Here is a 22,757-nt window from a genome sequence, read left to right as displayed (position 1 = left end):
TTTTTGTTGGAAAGCCCTTGAAACAAGTTTTAAAATAAAAAAAATGTCCACAGGAGTTCATCAATACACATGCAGAAGAATAGCTTTCAGATACTTTCTCACCAGGTGGTGTGTATGAGTTACACAGTTCTTTGCTTGCAGAGACATCTACCCTGGCCCTGTTTTCTCATGTGTAGTCTATTTATCATCAGCCACAACTGGAACCCCCACCCCAGAATTTTCACCACCTACATTTGAAATTGTCTGCTCCATTTCTTCTTAGACCCAGTATCCAGTCATAACAATATCTGTAAGATATAAGGGACTTTGCTATGCTGTTTCCTATCTTCTCTGATCTCTTTAAATAACTTTCAGTAATTTGTTGGCATTGTGAACTGCTCCAGGTAACTGCAATTTATCCCAAAGCTTGTCTTAGCATCTTCATTGTTTCCGGTCAGCTTGCAGCACGGTGCACCCTGGTGCATGTATTCATTATTCTCACTTGAGTTTTCTTTTTTTTGTTCAGGATGAACAACTACAAGATACTGCAACTTAACAGAAAACAAGATTTCAAGAAATGGGCATCTGGTGTTTATGGTGCTTTTACATTTGCTTGTTTATATATTTGCTCAGCTTGAGGAGGCCTGTATGTGAATGGAAAATGACGAACGTATAATGAGATTAACAAGCTTTGACACATTTTAAAATTAAAATAGAAGGGAGAAAGGTAATTGCTAATCTATAATCTTTTTGAACAAATATTGAACTTAAAAGGTAAACTTTGTTATATTCAAATTATGCTTTTTTTTCAGAATACATGCCCTATTAACAAGAAGGTGTTGACAAGTTCAATCCTTATCTTTACTGTTTAATAGCCAACTACCTGTTCTTATAGTAAATATTTACTGTCCGCCCAAAGGACTATTTTACATGTTGACATTGAGTCTGATCAAAAGACTGTGGAATGTTTAAGGCTTTTAGATGATCTTTATTATATTCAGCATGTTGCAGATCGTCCTCACAATTGTACCGCACCATAGATTAGATCTTACTGTTTCTGATCATTTGTGCAGTCTTTTTGAGGCTACATTGTCTTTACCCAATAAGAGAATAAATTAGTTAGTTGACAGATATAACCTCTTTTTAACAAGTGTGTTTACTATTGTGGCCCCTGTAAAAACTCAAAAGTCTCTTGGCAAACTGCACCATGGGTTACCAATGCAACATACAAAATGAAAAGGCTAATAAATTGCACATTCACGATAAATTTTAAACTACATCTATTAAAGCACAACGAAGCTTGGAGAACAGCTAGACATTTCTTTTTCTCAACTCTTATTGATGTTAATAAACTCATAGGGCCCTAATTTAGTAGCGTTCGCAAACCCCTAAGGCAATCGCAAAACACTTTTGTGGACAGTTAGCGCACCAGAATCAGGCACACATGTGGGCAAACAGACTTTGCCCACCTATGTGACTTAGCAGCCATGTTTTAGTGCCCATTCTGCAAGTTCACGTTAGTGCTGGCTATGGGCTGAACTTTAGGGAAGTGTCCTCATTTACATACAAATGCAGCAATTTAGAAAACCATCAACAGTGTTAGTGTTTCCTTTGCAATTGACTTGTGAAAACATTATCTAAACTGCCACATTTGCCACATTTTGAAATGTCCCATCACCCAGCTTTAGGTGCCCTGTGACCGCTGTCAGAGGCTCACGTCAAAAGAGAGTGGCTCCAGCTGGCCTAAGGTGAGATCCTGGGCCACAGTGTTGTAATATATCACCTCTGTACCTCTATTAAATGCTTTTATTTCTAACCCTTATCTGAGCTGTTGCCTCGTTCATTCAGTTGCTAGAAAAACATAAGATTTTTTTTTTTTTTAAAGTAATGTTTATTTCCAGTAATTAGACTATGTCAAAAGGATTACTTTCCAGTCACAAAAAGATGCATTCAATAATAAAAGATCACTGAATTTTTCTCCTGGACATGTGTTTCTGCTGAAAAATCTACACTTTCCTGGTGGTTGTAACAGGACAAAGTCCCTGCACGTAGTAAATGTTGGTCAATAATTCATATTTTTGTGTTAGGGCAGTGATGGGAGTTTCAATTCTTGCAATATTTTCCTACAACAGGCAGACAAGCCAGGGATGCAAGAATGTGGCTGGACTGATTGGTGTGGAACCAACAAGATATATGAGAATGTGGCCAGATTACATTGGATAAATGATTGCCAATTCACCCTGTCACCTATAAGAGCAGTTCTGTGTCTCTTAGTCAGTGTTTGTCTTTTTGATTGCTTCCCCAAACTGTGAGTCTTTTGGTTAGAGACATTCATGAAGAGGATACAGCTCATTGATTCCTTAGTCAAACGATTACAATAATCACAACGTTATTAGCATACATGGCTAAGATACTAATATTAATTAAGGTTAGTTACACAAAGTGGTCTACTTTGCATTAGTATTTTCAATACTTGTTTCTCATTTTAATCAATCTTATTTCATATAAAAATGTACTAGAATTTATTAAACTTCAGAATGGAATCCAATATTCCAGTAACTTATTTATCAAATTAGTTTTACCTTGTTAATTTAGTTTAGAAGTGATCTACCAAACTGACAATATGTAATCAACCTTAATTGATTCTATATTCAAATTAAGGAATGGGGCAATGATCAAATTATTTGCATTTATTAGGCAACTCCTTTGAATGACACATTTCAACAAACAAAATGCATTTCTTGCACACTCCAAAACAGGAAGCTATATTCTGTTCCTAGAACAATTTTTCTACTAACTTGATTAGCTTTAGCTGCAGTTAATTTCTCGAGTCATATTTCATATTTGTAGGTTGAATACTTTTAATGAAGAAGTCAGTCTAGGGTAATGAGAACATTGCAGTTTCTTCTATGTCTCTGGATCTGAAGTTCCACCGGAAGAAAAGAAAACGGTAAAAAGAAGCATCAAAATAAAAACAAAGACCTGCTTTTCGGATCAATGTGTCCTCTTTCCTGGTCCAGTCTCTCACAGAGCAGAGAGCAGGGCCCTTTTCAGAGCTAATTTCAGCCTCCTCTTTGCCTTCTCTAAACATGATTTTAGCCATTTTTGGACCTGATTCTACCCTTTGATTTCTGCTTGTCTCAGTCTTTTGAATTAAACCCGACCCGTCTTGATCGTTGAATTCATGGACGGTGTTTTAAATCACACAATGTGCCTAAACACTGGTTGGTTTGTCTCTGGGCCACTCCTTGGCCTTGCCCACAGCTTGTGATTGACAGTTCAATCAAAGTTCCTTCATCCTATGAGGGTGATCGACTGGCTTCCCTCCTCTCTGCTTTCTTGAGGGGGATGGGGGGACGGGGACATCAGCCTGCCAAAATTGCCTGTGCAGAGATCCCAGTTTGTGATTATGCAAAGGAATTTTTACCTCTGACCAAGAGATGGGAGAAGAGAGAAATGTTAACTTGCAATTTTCACAAATGATTTCAAACTGCATTTCAGTATCCAGCCATACCCTTATTTGGCTGCACTGTCCGCTACAGTATAAATCTTTTTGGATTTTCTTGTTAGCTGTATCTGTGCCACTCCCACAAGCTTTGTGTCCTCTGCAAATTTCACTAGTTTACTTTGGTCAATGTGTTCCTAAAATATGTTTCTAAAATATTTTTTACTAAAAATTAATTAAATATATCTTGCAGCCATTTTTGAATATTGTAATCTATGTTTCTAAATATATTTCTGAGTAGATTTTCCAAATTTATAATTTTCGGATATGTTTTTGTATATTTCTCTTCCATGAAGTCTGTGTAATTGACAAATAAGACAAACAAGAGGAGCTCCAGTACAGACCACGGTGCACTCTTCCTGTATGTCAGCAACAGGTCTTGTGAGGTTGGCAGTCGAAGCAATGGGACTTCTGCCACATGAATACGATGGAAGCCGGGGGACTGCCTTTTGCCGCTTCTCAGTCAGAAATATTTTTCATCCATCTTATTTCTTGGCATTCCCAAAAGCAGCTCAGGCCAAAGCTGATAACTAGTTAATTGTCAAGATTTATCGGTTATTGTTGAAAATTTCCAGCACTAGTTTAATTTAGCGTTAACCGGCTATTGTCCAATGCCTTCAAATCTCACTTGTAAAAGATAATAATGATGTAATTGTAGTACGCTTAAAGGTATATTCAGTATTCAGTCAATGTAATCATTTAATTCAAAAGTACTACACCAGTGGCTTCAAATACCTTTGCAATTAAAAAAGGAAATGTCAGTTTTTTTGCACAGTTGGTAGCTATCCCTGACCCTGGGTCTGCGCTTCCTGGGGTCTGTGCATCTGGGTGTGTGATGCACAGGAACTCAAGATGACACACAGTGCCAGGAGCATTTCTCTAAGTGCTGCAGGAAGTGAAAGAAAGTTGCTGTTGGGGAGCCATTGCCTTTAACTCAGAAATGAAGCTGCTTCTATTTCTTCTTCTGGCTGCCATTCCAGGTATGATTTTATCCATAATAGCACGTGAATAATTCCGGTAACTACAGAACAGTTCAATAAAGGATTTCAAATTGCCATTTCTCACGCCCATATGGCTGGTAGATTTAAAGCAAGATGAATGTAGCATTCAGATATCTTCAGTCACTCATGATTCCAGCCATATAAACTTGGACATCACATTAAAAAATATTTAATAATATCTGTGGTATGTTTAAGAAGAAACAATTATTCATAAAATGGAGAGCAAAAGTGTAGGGATTGCTATGTACTAGGGAACGTGTTAGTACTTACATTCACATTTGTTATGTTCAGCTACCTTCATGTATATGGACAGGGGCAGAATAGAGTGACTGCTGCTAATCCAAAGGTTACTACACAAGACTGTTTAGCACGACACCTAATGTTACTGACACATGTGGTTCCTGAATAGTATAGATGGTTAAGACTTAGAATAACATCAAAGCCTTTTTATTAGTAGTAGTACTCATGTTAATGTTAGTGTTATTTATTAAACGTAAAAGAAGTTTCAGAATATATATTTTTAACTGAAATGCATTGATAGATCTGTGAATATACATATAACTTGAATATGTGAATAAGAACAGAAGAGGAATTTTCTCATCTCAACAAGGAAGTGATACCAAGGTCCAAAACAGGATCAGCAGCAAAATTAACGAAATCTGCAAAAAGGGGCATCAGTTTATATGAGATGCTAATAATGGTCAAGATGCTTCCGAATACATTGTATTAGTTTTACTTTTCCTCTTCCTTTTTATATTGTTTGAAGTCATTCTGTGTGGTTCTTCTTGCAATTACTCAAATGTTATATTTTTCATGTTCCGTGTAAGTCTTTGTAAAGGTACTTTCACTATGAGTTTTCTGTTTGTATTTTAATATGTTACACACACACACACGTATATATATATATATATATATATATATATATATATATATATATATATATATATATATATATATATATATATATATATAATTATAATTTGTAAAAACATTTAAATAAGAATGTTTAAATAATGTTCCTCTGTTCCGCAAACTGCTTCATTCAGAGGAAGCAACTCCACTATTCTATTGCCAAGGTATCGAATATTGTGCTTCACAAAGGTTCTTGTAGACAGTGTAGAAAGTTAGGATCTTTTTCAGCTTTCAAGCCTATAAATTTTTTAAAACTTTCAAAATAATCACCAGTATTTTGATGTAAATTCAGTTTAAAGATGGGATTTTAAACAGAAAAGAAAACATACAGTACAAGTACTATTATCAGAAAATATCAGCCAATACTTATTAGAGCAGACGATATACTGTGCATTAATCCTGTGAATTTAATACACCTGCTGAGCTATACACATCTATTTATGAGCTTCATGTGTTGGATTTGTTTTTTTTTCTGTTTTGTACTTACAGTTACATCCAGTCTGTCAACAGAAAGGGCCTTTACCAGTTTGGTGGGAGGATCCGTTAGTGTCCCCTGTCATTATGACGTGAAGTACAGAGACCATGTGAAGTATTGGTGTAAAGGTTATCAATGGACATACTGTGACATTTTGAAACAAACCGACTCTCCCCATAGTGCTAATGATAAAATATCAATCAGTGATGATAGAACTGGAGGAGTGTTCATTGTAACTATGAGAAGACTAGAGAAGGAGGATGCAGCCTGGTACTGGTGTGCTATCAAACTGGGAGGCACAAAAGAAGCTGATCAATACTTTTATCTGCACCTAACAGTTACAGAGGGTAAAACATTATTTTAAACAACATTTTTAAAATCGAACTCTTAGACCTTGTGTGGTTGTGTATTCGTGGATAGATTTTCATCACTGCATGCTCCAGGACAGTTTCTTTTAAAACTAAGACATACCCTTTGGAATCTTGTCTCCAAAGTGACAAAACAATTATTGTAATAATCTAAACACACTACCTCCACTAAAATGTATCAATCTGATATGTGATAGCCTAATTTCACAAGAGAGATTCCTGCAGGACTAATACAGTTAAACAGACCTGACCCCTCCCCCCAGTGCTTATGAAACATTTTATGATACACATATACATAAAAAGATGAGCACTTCTTTCCATTAATGTAACCCTGCTGTCAGTATTAATTATTGTTGTGTTTGCAGGAACCCCCAGCCTGTCTGTCACGAGTAACTTGATAACAGGAAGTGAAGGAGGATCAGCCAGTGTCTCCTGTCAATATGCTCGGTTCTACACAAAACATGTAAAATACTGGTGCAGAGGGAGAGAGTGGGCCACCTGTGAGACTCTAGTAGGAACTGACACTCCCCAGACAGGAGGAGAGAAGGTATCAGTCAGTGATGATCATGCTAAACTCCCCAGATTCTTCACTGTGACAGTGTGGAGACTGGAGAAGAAGGATGCAGGCTGGTACTGGTGTGCTGTACAGAAAGCAGGGGCTGATGAAAGGATTCCACTCTACCTCACAGTTACTGACGGTAAGGAGACATTGATCATATTGGCCTGCAATAGATAGATAACAGTATTGTCTTTGCTTGATGTCCTCTGTTCAAAGTAACTTCTGAACCCTGTATCATTTATTGTTGACTAAATTGTACTTAAAATGGCTTGTCTTCTGTAGAAACTGATTTTTTATATAACCAAGTGTGAAAGAGAAAGAATGATTCTTGGTTATAAATCTCCCTCCCAACCTGTGAGGGTACTGTCTAAAGGGTGCACCAGACTGGATGGTTTGGCAATTTATTCCAGGGAAAGGTGGTAGTCGGCCATCTAGAAATGGGTCGGAGCCACAGTACACCAAGTCATCGCCCCAGTCGGGCAAAGGATAGACCGCACTACATGATCAGCGCTGCTGGAGGTGTTGGATTGTAGAGGGGAGATAGAACAGAGAATGAGAGAGGAGAGGTACATGGCTCTGATTGAGAGGGTTGGGATTGCAATGATATCAAGTGCACCGACAGCCCCAAAGGCGAGGGCACAGAAGATGATGGCAGAGGATGACCCGGAGGCATACCTGGTCATATTTGAGTGGTTGGCTATGACCGCCTTGTGGCCTAGGGAGTTCTGAGTTAGCCAATTAGGGCAGTACCAGGTCATGATGGATGCTGAAGCTGCCCAATACAACCTGGTAAAGCAAGCCATTCTCCGGCACCTGAACATCACGGGGGGGAAACACAGGGAGTACCAGAGACCACCAGATACACGCCCCAGGGTAGTCACACAACGATTGTGTGACCACATGGTACGCTGGCTTTGCCCCGCCCAAAAATTGGGGGTACAGATGGGCGAGGGCAGACTGGGGACGGTGAGGTTCATCTTGACCTTGGACCTGACGATGGGGTACTGGCAGTTCCCATTGACCAAGAGAGAAGAGAGAACTGCATTTTCTTCTCCTGATGGCCTGTTCAATGTCATAACTATGCCGTTTGGGCTACATGGTGTGCCCGCTGCCTTTCAGGGATTAATGGACCAGGTCTTATAGCCCCATCATGAGTATGCAGCAGCATATATTGATGATGTGGTTATTTACAACTCCATCTGGCTAGAGCATCTGGCTAGGATCACGCCAGTCCGCAAGTCTCTGAAGGTAGCCCAGCTACCTGGGACATTCATTCGATCTCGTCATGGACCACGCCCCACTCAAGAGGTTAAGCACAATGAAGGACGGCAATGCCCGGATAACTCGGTGGTATCTGGCATTGCAGCCCTTCATGTATCATATGATGCACTGTGCAGAGAAAGACCACCAAAATGCAGATTTTTTTCCCAGGCGAAAGTAGATTCTAACCAAGGGGGCGTGGCTGAAGGTACAAAAGGGGATGTGGCAAAGCAAACTGTTCTGGACAGCACTGCACTACTGTTCACTATAAATTGTATTTCACGACTTGCACGTTAGCACTCACTCTGGACTTGTGATCATGTTTGTGTTCTGTGTGTTTCTACTCTGTTATTTTGGGACTGAACCCTGTGGATATACACTTTGAATTGGGAGAATAATCATGTTAGTTTAAGTTGTATATTCTGCAAATGCAGTTCATCATGCAGTGCTGTTTTCTATTTCTATGACTTGTATCAGGAATTTACACAGTGAAATATTTTAATGTACATACCTATGAGATGACAAGTTTACAGCCACATGCTGTGTATCTATATAATAACTGCATTTATGCAAGAACTATGTAATAGATTGCTGTAAGATTAATGCATTTCTGTGTATAGATATATAGTGGTCTATTCATAAAGGGTTAACGCCTGTCGAAATGAGAAACAGGAGCACATAATCGGATTTCGTCCATAGCCGCCTATTTACCAAGAGTTGCTATTCATGAAAGAATTCTGATGCATCATTAAGCCCCAACGATTTTCATCTATGAAGGCATGTTTTTAAGGAATTGAGAGAGGTTAATGATGACCTCATTAGTATAAAGTTTTAAGTTTTTTTTTTTATATAATACAAACAAAATGGCAGTTTTCAACAGGCAGGGAAAGCAACATGGCTGATTTTGATTTTCATGCACCAGATAAATACAGTACTAAGGTAAATTTATTGCTGGGTTTTCCTTGGCTTTAAATATGTTTTTTCTTTTTTTAATACCAGCCTGTTGTCCCTGCTTGAATTATTTGTCATGCAGATAGCATCTGTGTCATGCATCCTGTAATTGCTGGTTAGCATTCATATTTTAGTGTTTGACAGGAAAGATGTGCTGCATTTCCGCTGAGACTGTGTGTAAAACTGGCATCTTAATCACCAATCACAGCCAATCAAATAATCTCCCAGTACTCCACTCAGCTCTGAAATTGCACCTGCACCACCTAGATCAGTGTTAGAGCTTCCAGCACACTCCAAAAAACAACCCCAGTCCTTAATAAAAACTAAAAACATAGCACTGTCCTGGGTTTGATTCATCATGAGCTAATCCACACCAAGATGACTGTTCAACAACATCAATCCAGCTGGAGAGACAGCACCTGCAAACTCCCTCACACAGTTACCCATGAACATTATAGTACATTTATTAGTTTGAAAGTTACTGTTTAACTAATGATATATATATATATATATATATAATATATATATATAATATCTATATATATATTATATATATTATATATATATATATATAATATATATTAAAAAAAAATAACTTAATATGAAATGAACTTTATGGTTAAACTGATTGCATAACAAAAAGAATTATCGGTATGGGTGCTACAGTTACTTACTTCGTAGATGGTTTGGCGTTTGTACCTGGGTTTTATGTTAACGGTAAACCGGGCTATTATGGTGGTCCATTTAGGTAAACATTTCTCCGTTGAATTTCATTAATATAGTTTTTTTTTTTTTTTTTTTTTTTTTTTTTTTTTTTTAATATGCAAATACTTTTTCTAGAAAAAAATTGTTTAGAAAAAATCAAGAACATTAACATTAATAAACTACACTGATGGAAAGTCGTAACTAAGAGCACAACTAAAAAGTTCTTATAGATAATCATATTATTATTATATTAGTATTATTATTATGTAATAATAATAATAATAATAATAATTTATTTATATAGCACCTTTTATGCGCTCACAACAGTCAAAATATACAACACAAAATCTGAATACCACACAGTCAAAAGGATTCTTGTATGCAACCAGTAGAAATCAGATACAGTTACATGCAACCAAAAATAAAGGACAATTAATATTACTATTGCTATTACTATTTCATAACCCATGAAGGGAGAGCAGTGTATCACATTGCATTGAATTAGAGGAAATATTGAAAAAATGTATAAAATAGAATAGTTTCAAAATATACTCGTAGTAAGGGTAATGTCTCTTATGGTGGATATAGCTCATTTCAGGGTAGTCAGATCTCCTGTACTAGTGCTACCCCATGTCATTAAATAGTTATTCTACCAGCTATTCTATTTGAATTCACATGAATACCCAGGAAACATTTTGAACAATTGTATTTTGGTTTACTGGACAGACATATGCAGCCTTGCTAACTCTCATTTTTGTTTTACAGTGCTTTCTCAGACAGCGGCTCTAAACCAGTAGCTCTCATGGTGGCATTTTGGATTCTTGTTTTTTTCTTGGTAATCACTGTCATTTGCGTAATAAAGTATATTCAGATCAAACAAGGTAAGACACAACTAACTCAATATGCTAATTACTTTTGTCGATAAATGTAATGTTCACATACTTCTCTATCACTAACCTTTACACAATTTAAACAATGCAGGTATAATTCACACCAGGGATACACAAAACCAGCCCTCAAGGCCCAGTCCTCCTGGTCTCGACTATGCTCTAAATGACTTAATCAAATCAATCAGTTAGTTATGTAACCACATCTATAAAACCTGGAGGAGGCTGGACCTAGGGAACTTGGTTTGTGTCCCTTTGACACGCTCTTGGGAAATTTGTTGGGGGCAAACAAACTATTTAAATCCTTGAATTACACAGTGTAACAATTATTATTATTATTTTTTTTGTTGTTCCTGGGTAGTAAGTGTTATTTCCTAATTGCTTATGCCTCAAAAGTATAGAAAATGGCTATTATTCCCCACAAACTTTGCTTTTGTGACCAGGACAGTGATATTTTGAAATGTACCTATTTCCAATTTGTGTCTTTTTGTTCACATAAAGTCAGAAAAAAACAACATATGAATCCAAATTAACATGTATTTATACTAAAGTAATACAAAAATGACTACAAAAGATTTAGGATTGAGTAGTTTTTCGAGATTTACAATTATACTGTAAATCACTTTCACGAATCAGCCCCCAAATGTAGTCTCCCATCATGTTCTCGTTATACTGTCCTTGGTAGCGACGTTCAAAGTCCAGTATATCCTGGTGGAAGCGCTCGCCTTGCTCCTCCGAGTACGCTCCCATGTTCTTCTTGAATTTATCAAGATGAGCATCAAGGATATGGACTTTGAGGGACATCCTACAGCCCATTGTGCCGTAGTTCTTCACCAGAGTCTCAACCAGCTCCACATAGTTTTCGGCCTTGTGATTGCCCAGCAAGCCCCAAACCACTGCGACAAAGCTGTTCCAAGCCGCTTTCTCCTTACTAGTGAGCTTCTTGGGGAATTCATTGCACTCCAGGATCTTCTTTATCTGTGGTCCGACGAAGACACCGGCTTTGACCTTTGCCTCAGACAGCTTAGGAAAGAAGTCTTGAAGGCTGCCGACTCCTTATCTAGAGCTCTGACAAATTGTAAATAGGTAAAATAGGTAAATTTCTAAATATCACTGTCCTGGTCACAAAAGCAAAGTTTGTGGGGAATAATAGCCATTTTCTATACTTTTGAGGCATAAGCAATTAGGAAATAACACTTACTACCCAGGAACAACAATTGTGTTACATAGTGTTATTGTTTTAGGTAAAGTGAGAAAGGTGTCTCAGCAAGAAGATGGTGACCAGAGAGCGGACAGCCCCACTGTAAGTTCTTTTTTTACAAGTGTATTTGTTTAATAGTTGTGTGCTGATTCTAAGTAATTACCTTTAAGGAGTGTTTGTCTAAAGGTTTTAAATAAATCAAAACACACCTATTTATTAATGTGCTGATTTCGAAACCAGAAAAGCTGCCCTTCCCTCACCTTTACAATTGAATACCAACCAATGGCAATTCACTTGCACTTTGAGTATTTTAGCCAATTGGAAGATAATGTTCCTCTTATCCACTGGATATAAACTAGCAAATCCAACTGATCTGTCCTACAAACGTAGCCTTTTGTTAAAACTCAAGCTTTCCCTGTGGAAACTAGGGTATGCTTTTCCTTGTCAGGTTTAATTACGGATAACACCTTGCCCAGCACTATAGATCTGTTCACCCATTTGTACAAGGTATGTTTCATGTGAACTCAATCCAGAAACATAATTGAGTTGTTTCTGCTCTTCTCTCTCAGCCTACAGGACAACCTACGGGGGAAGAAATCACCTACACTGCCGTGTCGTTTCAGAAGAAAAAGCAAACCACGAGAAAAGAAAAGGTAATAAATACATGCAGAAACTATCATATATCCTAAAGGTATACACTAACCTTACAGTTACTGTATCTTTATATCTATGTCTGATTGCTCCTCTTTCAAATACATTTAAAATGTTTGAATGAGTGATCAGCCACAGATTTTATGGTTGGTTCCCCAAATATTATGTATTTACTACCCCTGGATAAAACTCCAGAGTTTTTCAATTTGAAATTAAATGACCCACCCCCAGATGTTTTCTATGTGCGGGCCCATCCTATGGAACAATAGAGTGTACTTACACAGTGAATATAAAAACCTTTTAGAAGTGAGCAAGGGCAAAATAGGACCTTGGTTTAAGAGAAATGAGCGATTAAGGAGGTTATCATAGAAGAATCCCGTTTCCGGTCTTTCAATACAACCCTACAAACACATTTGTATTGTATTTTTTAAATGGATCCCAGACAAAACACTTGTACTCTAAAATAGGTCTTACCAAACTCTTGTAAAGATGTAAAACAACATTTGGAGGGGCCTCACTAAAGGAATGAAAAATAACCCCCATAACTGTTCTCACTTTACATCGGACATAATCAACGTGGTGCGTCCAGAGCAAGTTATCAGATACCCAAACCCTCAGGAGCTTGTAATGAGCATCCCATGGAGAGACAGTGTGTACAACTATCTCTCCACTTCCGGGACTGCCCCTCCTTATGCACTCAGAGCTCTGTCTCTCTGGGGTCTTTCTCCTCGCTGTATTTAAAATCCATATTACTGTATATCAAAGAACAGCTTTCTTTATAGTAAGGGCGCTGTCAAACCTGAACTTACTGACTAAAAACCACTTACTGATAAACCACTCGTACCAGCAATTCCCCATTCCACCCCTCCCCCCACACCACACTTCAATATCAACTTCTACTTTTGACTTACACTTTCTCAGAATATCTTACACATTCCGTTCTTATTGAATAACACACATAACGTAACAATAGCCCTAGCCATGCAAACCAGGAATTGAGGTACAGGGGAAGAGATTGGGGACATGAAACTGACCCAATGGACAAGGAACTGTCAGCTAGTGGTGGTGGGGAGGAAGCACAGCTTGAAAACTAAAAACAAAGACAGCTTGTTAATAAGAAAGTGTGGCTAATATAACAGACAGGGGAGAAGAGTAAATTAGCAGGTGACACTCAGAACCGCAACAAGGCTTTCCCTGACCCGGTTCTGTGTTGTGCAGGTGAGAGCTGTGTTGGACCTGCCCTTCCCTGATGTAAACAGTCATTAAGAGAGATGCATGAATGTATACATAGGTTTAGACCATTACGTACACAGTTGATAACCATTGGTGTAGTTGAGCTGGAACCTTGACTTAAGAATTAACTTAAGAACATTTACTGATTTGTTATGAAAGTATTTATATAGCGCCCAGCCACTCTAATTTTGGTGCCTGAGCATCAATGAAGCAATCTATTATCCGTCTATATTTTAATTAGCATTCTGGTACTTTAAGATTTAGAACTACACTTCTGTCGTTAACTATCTTCTCTTTCAGCCCTCTGTGATACCTGAAGAGGTCATTACATACACCACACTGGAATTCCAAAAAAGGGATTCACCCACAGGAGATATGGGAACGGTTTGCAATGCCTTCTGATGCTGCCTCCGCTCTCTATGCAGCTGTTGTTAAAAGACCCAACTGCCCATGAGAAATGCTTTCTGCGCTTCCAGACTGTCTTGCATCAATAAACCTGTACAATGCAAAGTTAAAGAAATGATACAAACTGATAATCCACACATTCTAGACTTAAAAGAAACCCAAACTATTGCCTGGATTCTCATGTTTGTGTGCAGCTTACCCAGTTCTCCGAGAATGAGAAACTTAATGAGGATATTGTACAGTATGTCAAACTGAAATGACCCTGATGAGGTTGGTTCCATGAGATGTTGTAGATGTCTACTCTCATTGCATAATAGTGCATAATAATCATTTTCATCCAAGTAAAGCAATGATTGGGCAATGGCTTTCTTTCAGTCATAAATTGTCGTTAATGTGTTAAATGATTTCCACTTTTATGTTATTGTGGGCTTTCTTAAGAAACTGTGGGCCCAATTCACGTATCAGTGGTAAAACTGGAGTTAAGATTGCGGGTGTGTTAGTAACATGCCTTCAATCTTTACTCCTGGCTCCGCTGTAATTCACAAACGGCCAAATGCAGTTTTCCCATAGCGTTAGATCATCTCTCATGAATAATTCATTTGCATTAATACCTATCTTATTACCATGATGGTGAGACTCTTACCTCATTATCTCCTTTAGTTAAATGCCCACACTTGTTACCTCCAGTAGAGCTAGCTGTAGGCACATGGGGATAATATGCCTTTGCTTCAATTAAAAGTGGCTCAACAAGAGAGCAAATTGTAACACTGATGTTCTAATATAACTTTGTTATATGAGTTAATTCTAGTGTTTTTTTTTTCACTTTCAAGCAACAGCAATGTGAAATGTATTATCCCATGCTTTTCTGTGACTAATCGTTTGTTTAGTGATATTAAAAATGTGATATTTTTTTCCTTACATGTCGAGGCACTAACCCTAACCCTAACCCTAACGTTAACCCTAACCCTAACCCTAACCCTAACCCTAACTCTCTGTATATTTAAACAGGCTGAACCAAGACCAAACTGGCCGAACAATGCATTAATGCAAACAGTCTTAAAAACTATGCCCACAGCTACTCCGTCTCTATATTAAAAAGAATGATCATTTTATGAATTATTATATATATATATTTTTTTAGATAAAACAACTTCCAGACCAAGGCAAAAGTGTCCAGACGGTATAGTTTTCAAGACTTTTTGAATTGTTTTAGTGCCCTGTCTTTGTCCATTTTTCAAGCACTTACATTAAAATATATGTGCTGCTACAGCTGAATTGATTTAGTTGAATAGATTACTAATAACTATTCAATTATATTTGAAAATCAAGGAACAAAGCATGGCCAATCAAAACAATACATCATCTGGAAATCAATATTGCAGATATGCAGTCGGTCAATCCAAAAGGGGAGTAGGTAAAAACTAGACCAAGGCAAAAGTGTTAAAAAATATTTGATCATCTTAAAACCTTCACCAAAGTATTACTCCTTCCCTATAGTTTACATATGAAAAAGAATGGCTATTATAGCTCTCCAGATTTTTTTAATTAGAAAAAATGCCAAAAGTGCCTGGACGGGGCATTAAAAGGACTCTGATCATCTCAAACTCTACATCAAATTATTACTCCCTCCCCATGGACCACATATCAAAAATAATAATTATTATAGCAGCAGATTGAAGGATGTTACTGAGAGTAGGATTCAGTCAAATATCAGATGGTGAAGCTGGGGACTCTGGAGGGGGGTTGGGGAAGCAGACAGAACCAGCTGACGAAACATGGGTACCGAAAGTAGAGGCAGAAGGAGTGCTGTAACTGAGGGCTGAGGTGGCAGCTGGAGTTGAATGAATATATAAAAGTGACTGCTGAGGAAGCTCAGCGCCCTTTGCGCCCATATTCTGGAAACAAGGGCAGAGGAGATAAGATGCCGACCATCCTATCTGTTAGTAAATACGAGATGCATCAGTGCTTTGCTACTGTCATGTCTGCTTGGAATGGAAAAGGTTTGGGTTTTACAACTCCAGTCATTCTCCTAATAGTGGAACTCCTTAACTCATAATCAAGACAGATTTCAGACTAGTACCACATCTCTCACAATGTATTAATGCTTGTAGTATCTGAAAGGATGAGCGAACATATGACTAGATTGCTGAGGAAGTTGAGCACCCCTTTTCAAAGACACACATTATGATCTGGCGTTCAACCCAATGGCAAATTAGGTTCCCAAAGCATCGAGGATTCTATAATACAGACTGGCAATGTCCGTACTTAGTTATACTTTGTCAGGTCGCATACTGAAAATCTTACCATCTCTTTTCACATATGCCATTACTCATCAAGCTACAATATCGTTAATCGATATTGATGTCAAAAATAATAATTATTATAGCAGTCTCCTTGTTTTTTTTAAATACATTTCCAAGCTACATTTCGTGGTGTAAAAGAACAGCTTCCGGTAATAGCATAAGAAAAGGAACTAAAATAGACCAGGCCAGCAGATAAGAAATTGAAAACAACTTGTGTATTGTAAGAAAAGGAGGCTTTGCTGTCTTTGCACCCCTCGTAAGCAATTTAAGTAATCATTGTAATAATGATAAAGCACATAGAATGGCAGTCCAGTATCGGCTACACACTGTTATAGAAGCAGAAGACACTTCCAGAGCTATTTTCAAAAATTCTTTGGAGGGCAGATTCTTATTCAACCACTGTGGAAATAAAAATCCAATCAACTATGGATATGGAAAGCATTGAAATAATTGATAGAACAGACACTGCATTTTTTTTAAATATGTATAACCTAAATAAATATGTATACATTGGATGTGAGCATATTTGCAATACGTAATGTAATAGGGTTATAATATGTAACCCTGTGCTGAATGTTATATATCATTAAATTGACATCCTTTAATAAGCAGTCATTCATTGTTTAGTAACACATTAGTTAACAATAAAAAGAAACCAATGTAAGAATCATATTTTCATGATTGTGTATCATTGTTTTAATGCTAAAAGACAGTTTTTCTGTGTTTGACTCCTGCAATGGATAAATGTATAAATAAAAAATATATTTCAAAATATGTCTAAGTGTTTTTTTTTCAATATTTTGTTGAACATATTATGTTATATAAGAAACAAGGGGGAGGCTCTGTCCCGCAATTAAATCTTCTGGCAAACTAATCCTATAAAGAGTATACCCACATTTCACAAAATGTTCTGAAAGTCATTCTCCCCAACCTCCTTTGCAGCTGTATCTACTTTCCAGGTGGTTGAAGGTCCTCTATAATCTGTCTTTGGTTGATCTCTGCTGGATATTGAGATATGCACCTTAATTGAAGATCCTAGGACAGACTCTCTAATCATTCCATGCTACCATAGTCCATTGCACATATCAAGTGATGTCTTGATGTTTGCATTTACCATAACCAGGTGATCCATTGTGATTGGCTCATTGTTTCACTTTTGATTGCTGGGATATTCAGGTTGCAGGTCAAACAGAAGAATCTTCAAAAGTCCTGTTAATATAGAGGTCTCACAACTGCACTAGAATGTTCGCCCCACCTTGAATCTCGTTATAGCACCTCAAGAATTTTTTTTTGTCCTGATGAAATAATTTTTAGATCAAATATCTGCTGGGCCGCCAGAATCACTGTTGAGCTCTCGTGAGGTGTCGTGGGCTAGTCAACGAAACACAGAGGATGGAAGGTGCCCACTTGAAGACCCCAGAGATGTACCCTACTTAGCTCAATCCAGACATGCTGATGCGCTGGGGAGACCGCACTGGGCTGATCCCTGGAGGCAGCATCGCAGCTGTTGTGTGTGCTGATGCACTGGGGAGGCAAAATGAGCTGATCCCTGGAGCCAGCATTACACTTCAGCAATCAACACCAGACAGAAGGATATCTACATCATAAAATGGAAAACAACTCAAATTGATGGAGATGCAGATGGATCACATTAGTTTACTGCAAAGCTACGTCTTAGTTGGTGCTTATCTTGGCGAGAGCCGAGTTCAAATCAGCATGAAGTTAAACATCTACTCTCATGTAATGGAAATCAATCTCAGTATCTGCTTCTTCATTAAAAGGTTAAAGGACTAACTGTCAAAGGTCACCTATTTAGTTGCTGGACTCTGCCTAGGTTGCTCTGTTTTTTTTACTTATAGTAATATTATTATTATTATTATTATTATTATTATTATTATTATTATTATTATTATTATTATCAACATCACATCTATGTTATAGTCTGCAGTAGCAGCTGAATTGCTACAGTGTATTGTGAATTTGTAAATATACAATGATTATTGATGAGAACTTGATGACCGTTCCCCCATAGCTCTTACCTTAATTGGCTTTGCCTCACGCAAGTTTATTTCTGGCACCCATATGGGATAAAGCCTGTTTCAACAAATATAAAGCTTGCAAGGCTTTCAGGCAGGAAATCTAAAGTACCATTAAAACAAGTGCCTAGTATATATATTGATCAATCTACATGCCAATTACAGGCAAGTTCCCATCAACCTATAAGGTATATATACCTACTTTGCAAACTCAGTTCAATTGGCTTTCGAATTACCCTTCATAGTTTGTTTGGTTACTGTGATCGAGTGGTTTGCAGTGCTCAGGAAATAAAGTTCACAGTTCAAAACAGTTCTTTATTTCTCTGTTTTCTTTTTTGCAACTGATTAAATAATAAGGCTGGCTCTACACAACAATGTGTATTGCCAGCTTATAAACCACCGGGTCAGTCCTGAAACACAAACAACAACACACAACAGACACGACCACTTCTCCTGACAGTGAGTGCTCTGAGTGTAGGTGCAGTGCAAGTTAATTACAGTCACAATCCTGCAGTGTAGTCCGGGCATCAATTTAAGATATTTTAATGACTTCCTGTTCATTTAGAGACATCTCTAAATAATTTAAGACATCTAAAAATAGCTTCCTGTTTATTAGCGATATCTTTAAATCATTACAGATATTTTGAAATAACTTCCTGTACATTTAAGCGATATCTCTAAATGGACAGGAAGTCCTTTCAAAACATTCCTGTTCATTTAGAGATATACTTGCCAACATTTGTAAACTGTTCAATGGGACACTTGTATCTGGTGGGGGGGGGGGGGGGGAAGCATCAAACGCATCATACTCATGGGAGGAGTCATACACATGAACAGGAAGTTATTTCGAGATATCTTCAAATGATTTAGCAACATCTTTAAATGAACAGGAAGTAATTTAGGGATATCTATATCAGTGGATTATGAATGAATATATGATTCCACACAAAGCAAAGCATCCAGTAAAGGCGCTCTGGGCGGATGTGCTCTGTAGCCTGGAGATCGCAAGTTGAATCCACGTGACCAGGAGTTCCTAGGGGGTGGCGCACAATTGGCCCAGCACCACCTGGGGGGAGGGAGGGCTAGGTCGGCCAGAGTGTCCTCGGCTCACCGCGCACTAGCGACCCCTGTAGACTGGCTGGGCACTTGCAGACTTGCCTGTAAGCTGCCCAGAGCTGCATTGTCCTCCGACGCTGTAGCTCTGTGTGGCTGCATGGTGAGTCTGCAGTGTGGAAAGATGCAGGCGGCGCAGTCAGTGAAGCCATGGTAACAGTGAGCTGAGCCTAAAAATAATTGGACATGACTAAATTGGGGATAAAATAATAAAAAATAATAATTGGTGATGAATAAATTTTAAAAAATAACTAAAGAATAATTGCAGCCCACTGTAGAAGTTTTATTATGTATTTATTTATTTGGCAGATGCCTTTATCTAAGGTGAATTGCAAGTGTTACAGAGCAATACAGCATTGCAATGCAAAAGTAATATTTTAATAAAGCATAGTTTACAGTAAGTGCAAATAATCCTACTGAAATACAATATGAACTAGGATGCAACAAGTAAGGATTACAACAAGTTGTATCTACAATGACATATTAGTAATACAGTAGTACAAGGATAGTGCATCAGCTGAGGATCCAGTAACTTGGTACGTAGGTCAGGCAAGTCCAGTGCATAGTAAGAGGGGCAGATCAAGAAATCAATCAATCAATCTTTATTTTATATAACGCAAAGTGCTTTGCAAGATGCAGTAACAAGAAGAAAATTCATAATACATTAAATACAGTGGAAAGTGCATAATACATAATACATGAAATAGTAGAAGCAACACAGCAGCTAATAGCAGATATCAGGCTTAAAGAACATGGGAAGCAAGAGAGAACAAGTGGGTTAAAGCGAGCGACGGTGGGAGCGTCACGCACCAAAGCTGGGAGAGAGTTCCAAAGAGTCTGAGACATGAAGCTAAACGAGCGTTCTCCAAGTGTGGTGCACTTTTGCTTGTGGATAACAAGCAGCCCAGAGTCTGAGGACCTGAGCTTGCGGGCAGGGACATAGCGCGTCAGCAGGTTGAGGAGGTACTTGGGACCTGTGTGATGAAGGGCATTGTAGGTGAGCAGGAGAGTTTTGAAAATAATCCTGAACTTTACAGGTAGCTAGTGCAGCTGGGCAAGACTGGGGTGATGTGATCTTTTTTTTTACACCTGGTAAGGATCCTGGCAGCAGCATTCTGAACTAGCTGCAGTCGGTTTATGGTGCGTGCCGGGAGATCACCATATAGACAACCATATGGCAGGGGCTGTGCCACGCTTGGGCCTGAGGGACCTGGGCCCACCCATTTTGCTCATGGATCGATTGACAATTAAAAACATTTCATGCCAAACAGTATCAGGCTGTAATCCGCTGCGGCGAGTCTAGCTCATAGTCGCGGTGGTAAATCGGATTTCCGACTGTCAAAATGTTTTGGTAGAGTGTGCATTCTTGGAGAATGTGGTTCTATTTTTTGAGGTGTAGAGTGTCCTCAGTACACATATTGGTAATTACATCATTACGTTTATGTCATTAAGTCATGAACGGCCCGTCCGTTAAGATTTGGGGTCCAGCCAAGAATTAAATCATGCCGCCGCCACTGAGATGTGGGCATTAAAGGAGAGGTTGCTGTCAAGAAGTACACCAATGCTTCATACTGTGGGGGAAGACAGCAGCAGACAAACAGATCTAGAAGTGCAGTCTAAACAGGTGGGTCTTGAGGTAGATATTGCCAAGAAAGAAAGTGTCAAGTGCTTGTCAGGGAAGAGATATGTTGAGAGAAGGTGAAGGATGGGTCAAGAATAAAGATACACCTTTAGAGAGGGGAGAGGCGAAGAGAAAGTCAGGCCAGGAAACCTGGAAGGAATAGTTTGAGGAATAGGTGGAAAACTAGACAAGAGCATTGCCTGAGATTCCCAGGTCAGAGAGCGAGAGGGGAGAGGAGAGGAGAGTAGCATTACTGACAGTGTCAAAAGTAATGGAGAAGTCAAGGATAATTAGAATAGAGGTGCGGGAGGCAGCCTGAGCAGAGAGGAGAGAATCAGTTAAAGAGAGGAGGATGCTTTCTGTGGAAAATGAGTCATTTTTAGTAGAACAAAGAAGTAATTCCCCCACTGTTTATATAAAAGGTAGTGCTAGTGAAGTTGTAGATATTGGCACATGAACTGGTGACTGATAAAAGCAAACAATACACTAGAATTTAAAAAGAACATTTCCTCTCAAAACAAACATTGATGGAAGATGCAGGGCACCAGCTGACACCATGTGTTTTTTACTGTATTGAGAGTCTACTAATATTTAAAATGCAGTAAAAACATTCCCACAACACTCCTTGCTCCCTACACCCTTTCAGCTTTTAAATTATGGAGAGGCACCCCCTGTTTCATTGTAATTGTGTTATTGTTTTATTCTGCTGCAGTTTGATAGGTATAATGGGCGAAACTGGCACCTTGAAACAGGAGCTTTTTTAATTTGGATGTTTATTCCAGCTATATTAAAAAGACAGCAGAAAGTGGAGTCAGGAGACATGCCAAATTTCACTCCTGAAATAATGTGGTTAATACCCCTTTTTAATAAGCTGATCTCTCATGGTTTTAATAACGTTTAATTGAGAAGGTGCTAAGTGTCTGACACTTTTTTGCGTCTGACAAGAGAATCTGTTAGTAGCACTAATTCAAGCATACAGATTGACCTACGTGGGTTAGATCATTTTCTGAAGAAGGATATTAGCACTGACAATAAGTCAGAAATGGTACTAACACTTAATGTAAGAGGGCAGAGACTGGGCATGAACTGGCAACCCTCCACACCACAAGCAAGCTTCTAAACCACTATGCGAAAGAGCCAGGCTCGTTCACATTTGTGGTTTTAAAGCTTTTAACCTCATCTCACAGACACAGTGATCAGTAATGGCAGTGCACCGTCCAACATTCCCTGTGACACTCTGTCCCCCTTTATCCTCAGCAATCGGCAGTAGCCAGTCTATGAGATCTGGATCAAGGCACCAATGTAGCAGGGCAGAGGCTGGGTGCGAACCGGCACACTTGCACACCGCAAGCAAGCTTCTAAACCACTATGCAAAAGACCCGTGCTTAACCTCACCTCATCGATAAGGGAGTGAACCCAGTAATGGCAGTGTATCTCGCATTTACTCAAATGTAAATAAATTGCCCCCCAAGAAGGATGAACCTACTGGACTGCATTATGATGCTATTGTCCTGCCTCACTTTATTTCTGTGATTTTATATCAGTGAAATGCTAAAGCTTTGTTAGCTTTTCATCAAGTGTTTACTCCTCCC

At 38.5% G+C, this 22,757-nt stretch overlaps 2 protein-coding genes across 2 annotated transcripts; both read left to right on the top strand.

Moving 5' to 3' along the window:
- Window positions 1-4,388: 4,388 nt before the first annotated feature.
- On the top strand, window positions 4,389-7,528 carry LOC121313782 (polymeric immunoglobulin receptor-like). Its single transcript, XM_041246576.1, has 4 exons — window positions 4,389-4,464; window positions 5,887-6,219; window positions 6,606-6,938; window positions 7,308-7,528. The coding sequence occupies exons 1-4, from the start codon at window positions 4,425-4,427 to the stop codon at window positions 7,526-7,528; spliced, it is 927 nt and encodes a 308-aa protein (XP_041102510.1). The 5' UTR covers window positions 4,389-4,424.
- Window positions 7,529-7,558: 30 nt separating this feature from the next.
- On the top strand, window positions 7,559-17,080 carry LOC121313779. The gene is made up of 5 exons (XM_041246574.1): window positions 7,559-7,800; window positions 10,481-10,596; window positions 11,847-11,905; window positions 12,373-12,456; window positions 13,988-17,080. The coding sequence occupies exons 1-5, from the start codon at window positions 7,559-7,561 to the stop codon at window positions 14,087-14,089; spliced, it is 603 nt and encodes a 200-aa protein (XP_041102508.1). The 3' UTR covers window positions 14,090-17,080.
- Window positions 17,081-22,757: the final 5,677 nt, after the last annotated feature.

Source organism: Polyodon spathula, chromosome 4 (genome assembly GCF_017654505.1).
Source record: "Polyodon spathula isolate WHYD16114869_AA chromosome 4, ASM1765450v1, whole genome shotgun sequence".
NCBI lineage: Eukaryota > Metazoa > Chordata > Actinopteri > Acipenseriformes > Polyodontidae > Polyodon > Polyodon spathula.
Note: the sequence above shows the minus strand (reverse complement) of the source record. Positions and strands in the feature narration are given on the sequence as shown.

Coding starts and splice junctions, on each gene's coding strand:
- LOC121313782 (XM_041246576.1), top strand. CDS start 4,425: ATGAAGCTGCTTCTATTTCTTCTTCTGGCTGCCATTCCAG. Junction 4,465..5,886: donor TCTTCTGGCTGCCATTCCAG/GTATGATTTTAT, acceptor TTGTACTTACAG/TTACATCCAGTCTGTCAACA. Junction 6,939..7,307: donor CTACCTCACAGTTACTGACG/GTAAGGAGACAT, acceptor CTACATGATCAG/CGCTGCTGGAGGTGTTGGAT.
- LOC121313779 (XM_041246574.1), top strand. CDS start 7,559: ATGGATGCTGAAGCTGCCCAATACAACCTGGTAAAGCAAGCCATTCTC. Junction 7,801..10,480: donor ACCTTGGACCTGACGATGGG/GTACTGGCAGTT, acceptor TTTGTTTTACAG/TGCTTTCTCAGACAGCGGCT. Junction 12,457..13,987: donor AAACCACGAGAAAAGAAAAG/GTAATAAATACA, acceptor CTTCTCTTTCAG/CCCTCTGTGATACCTGAAGA.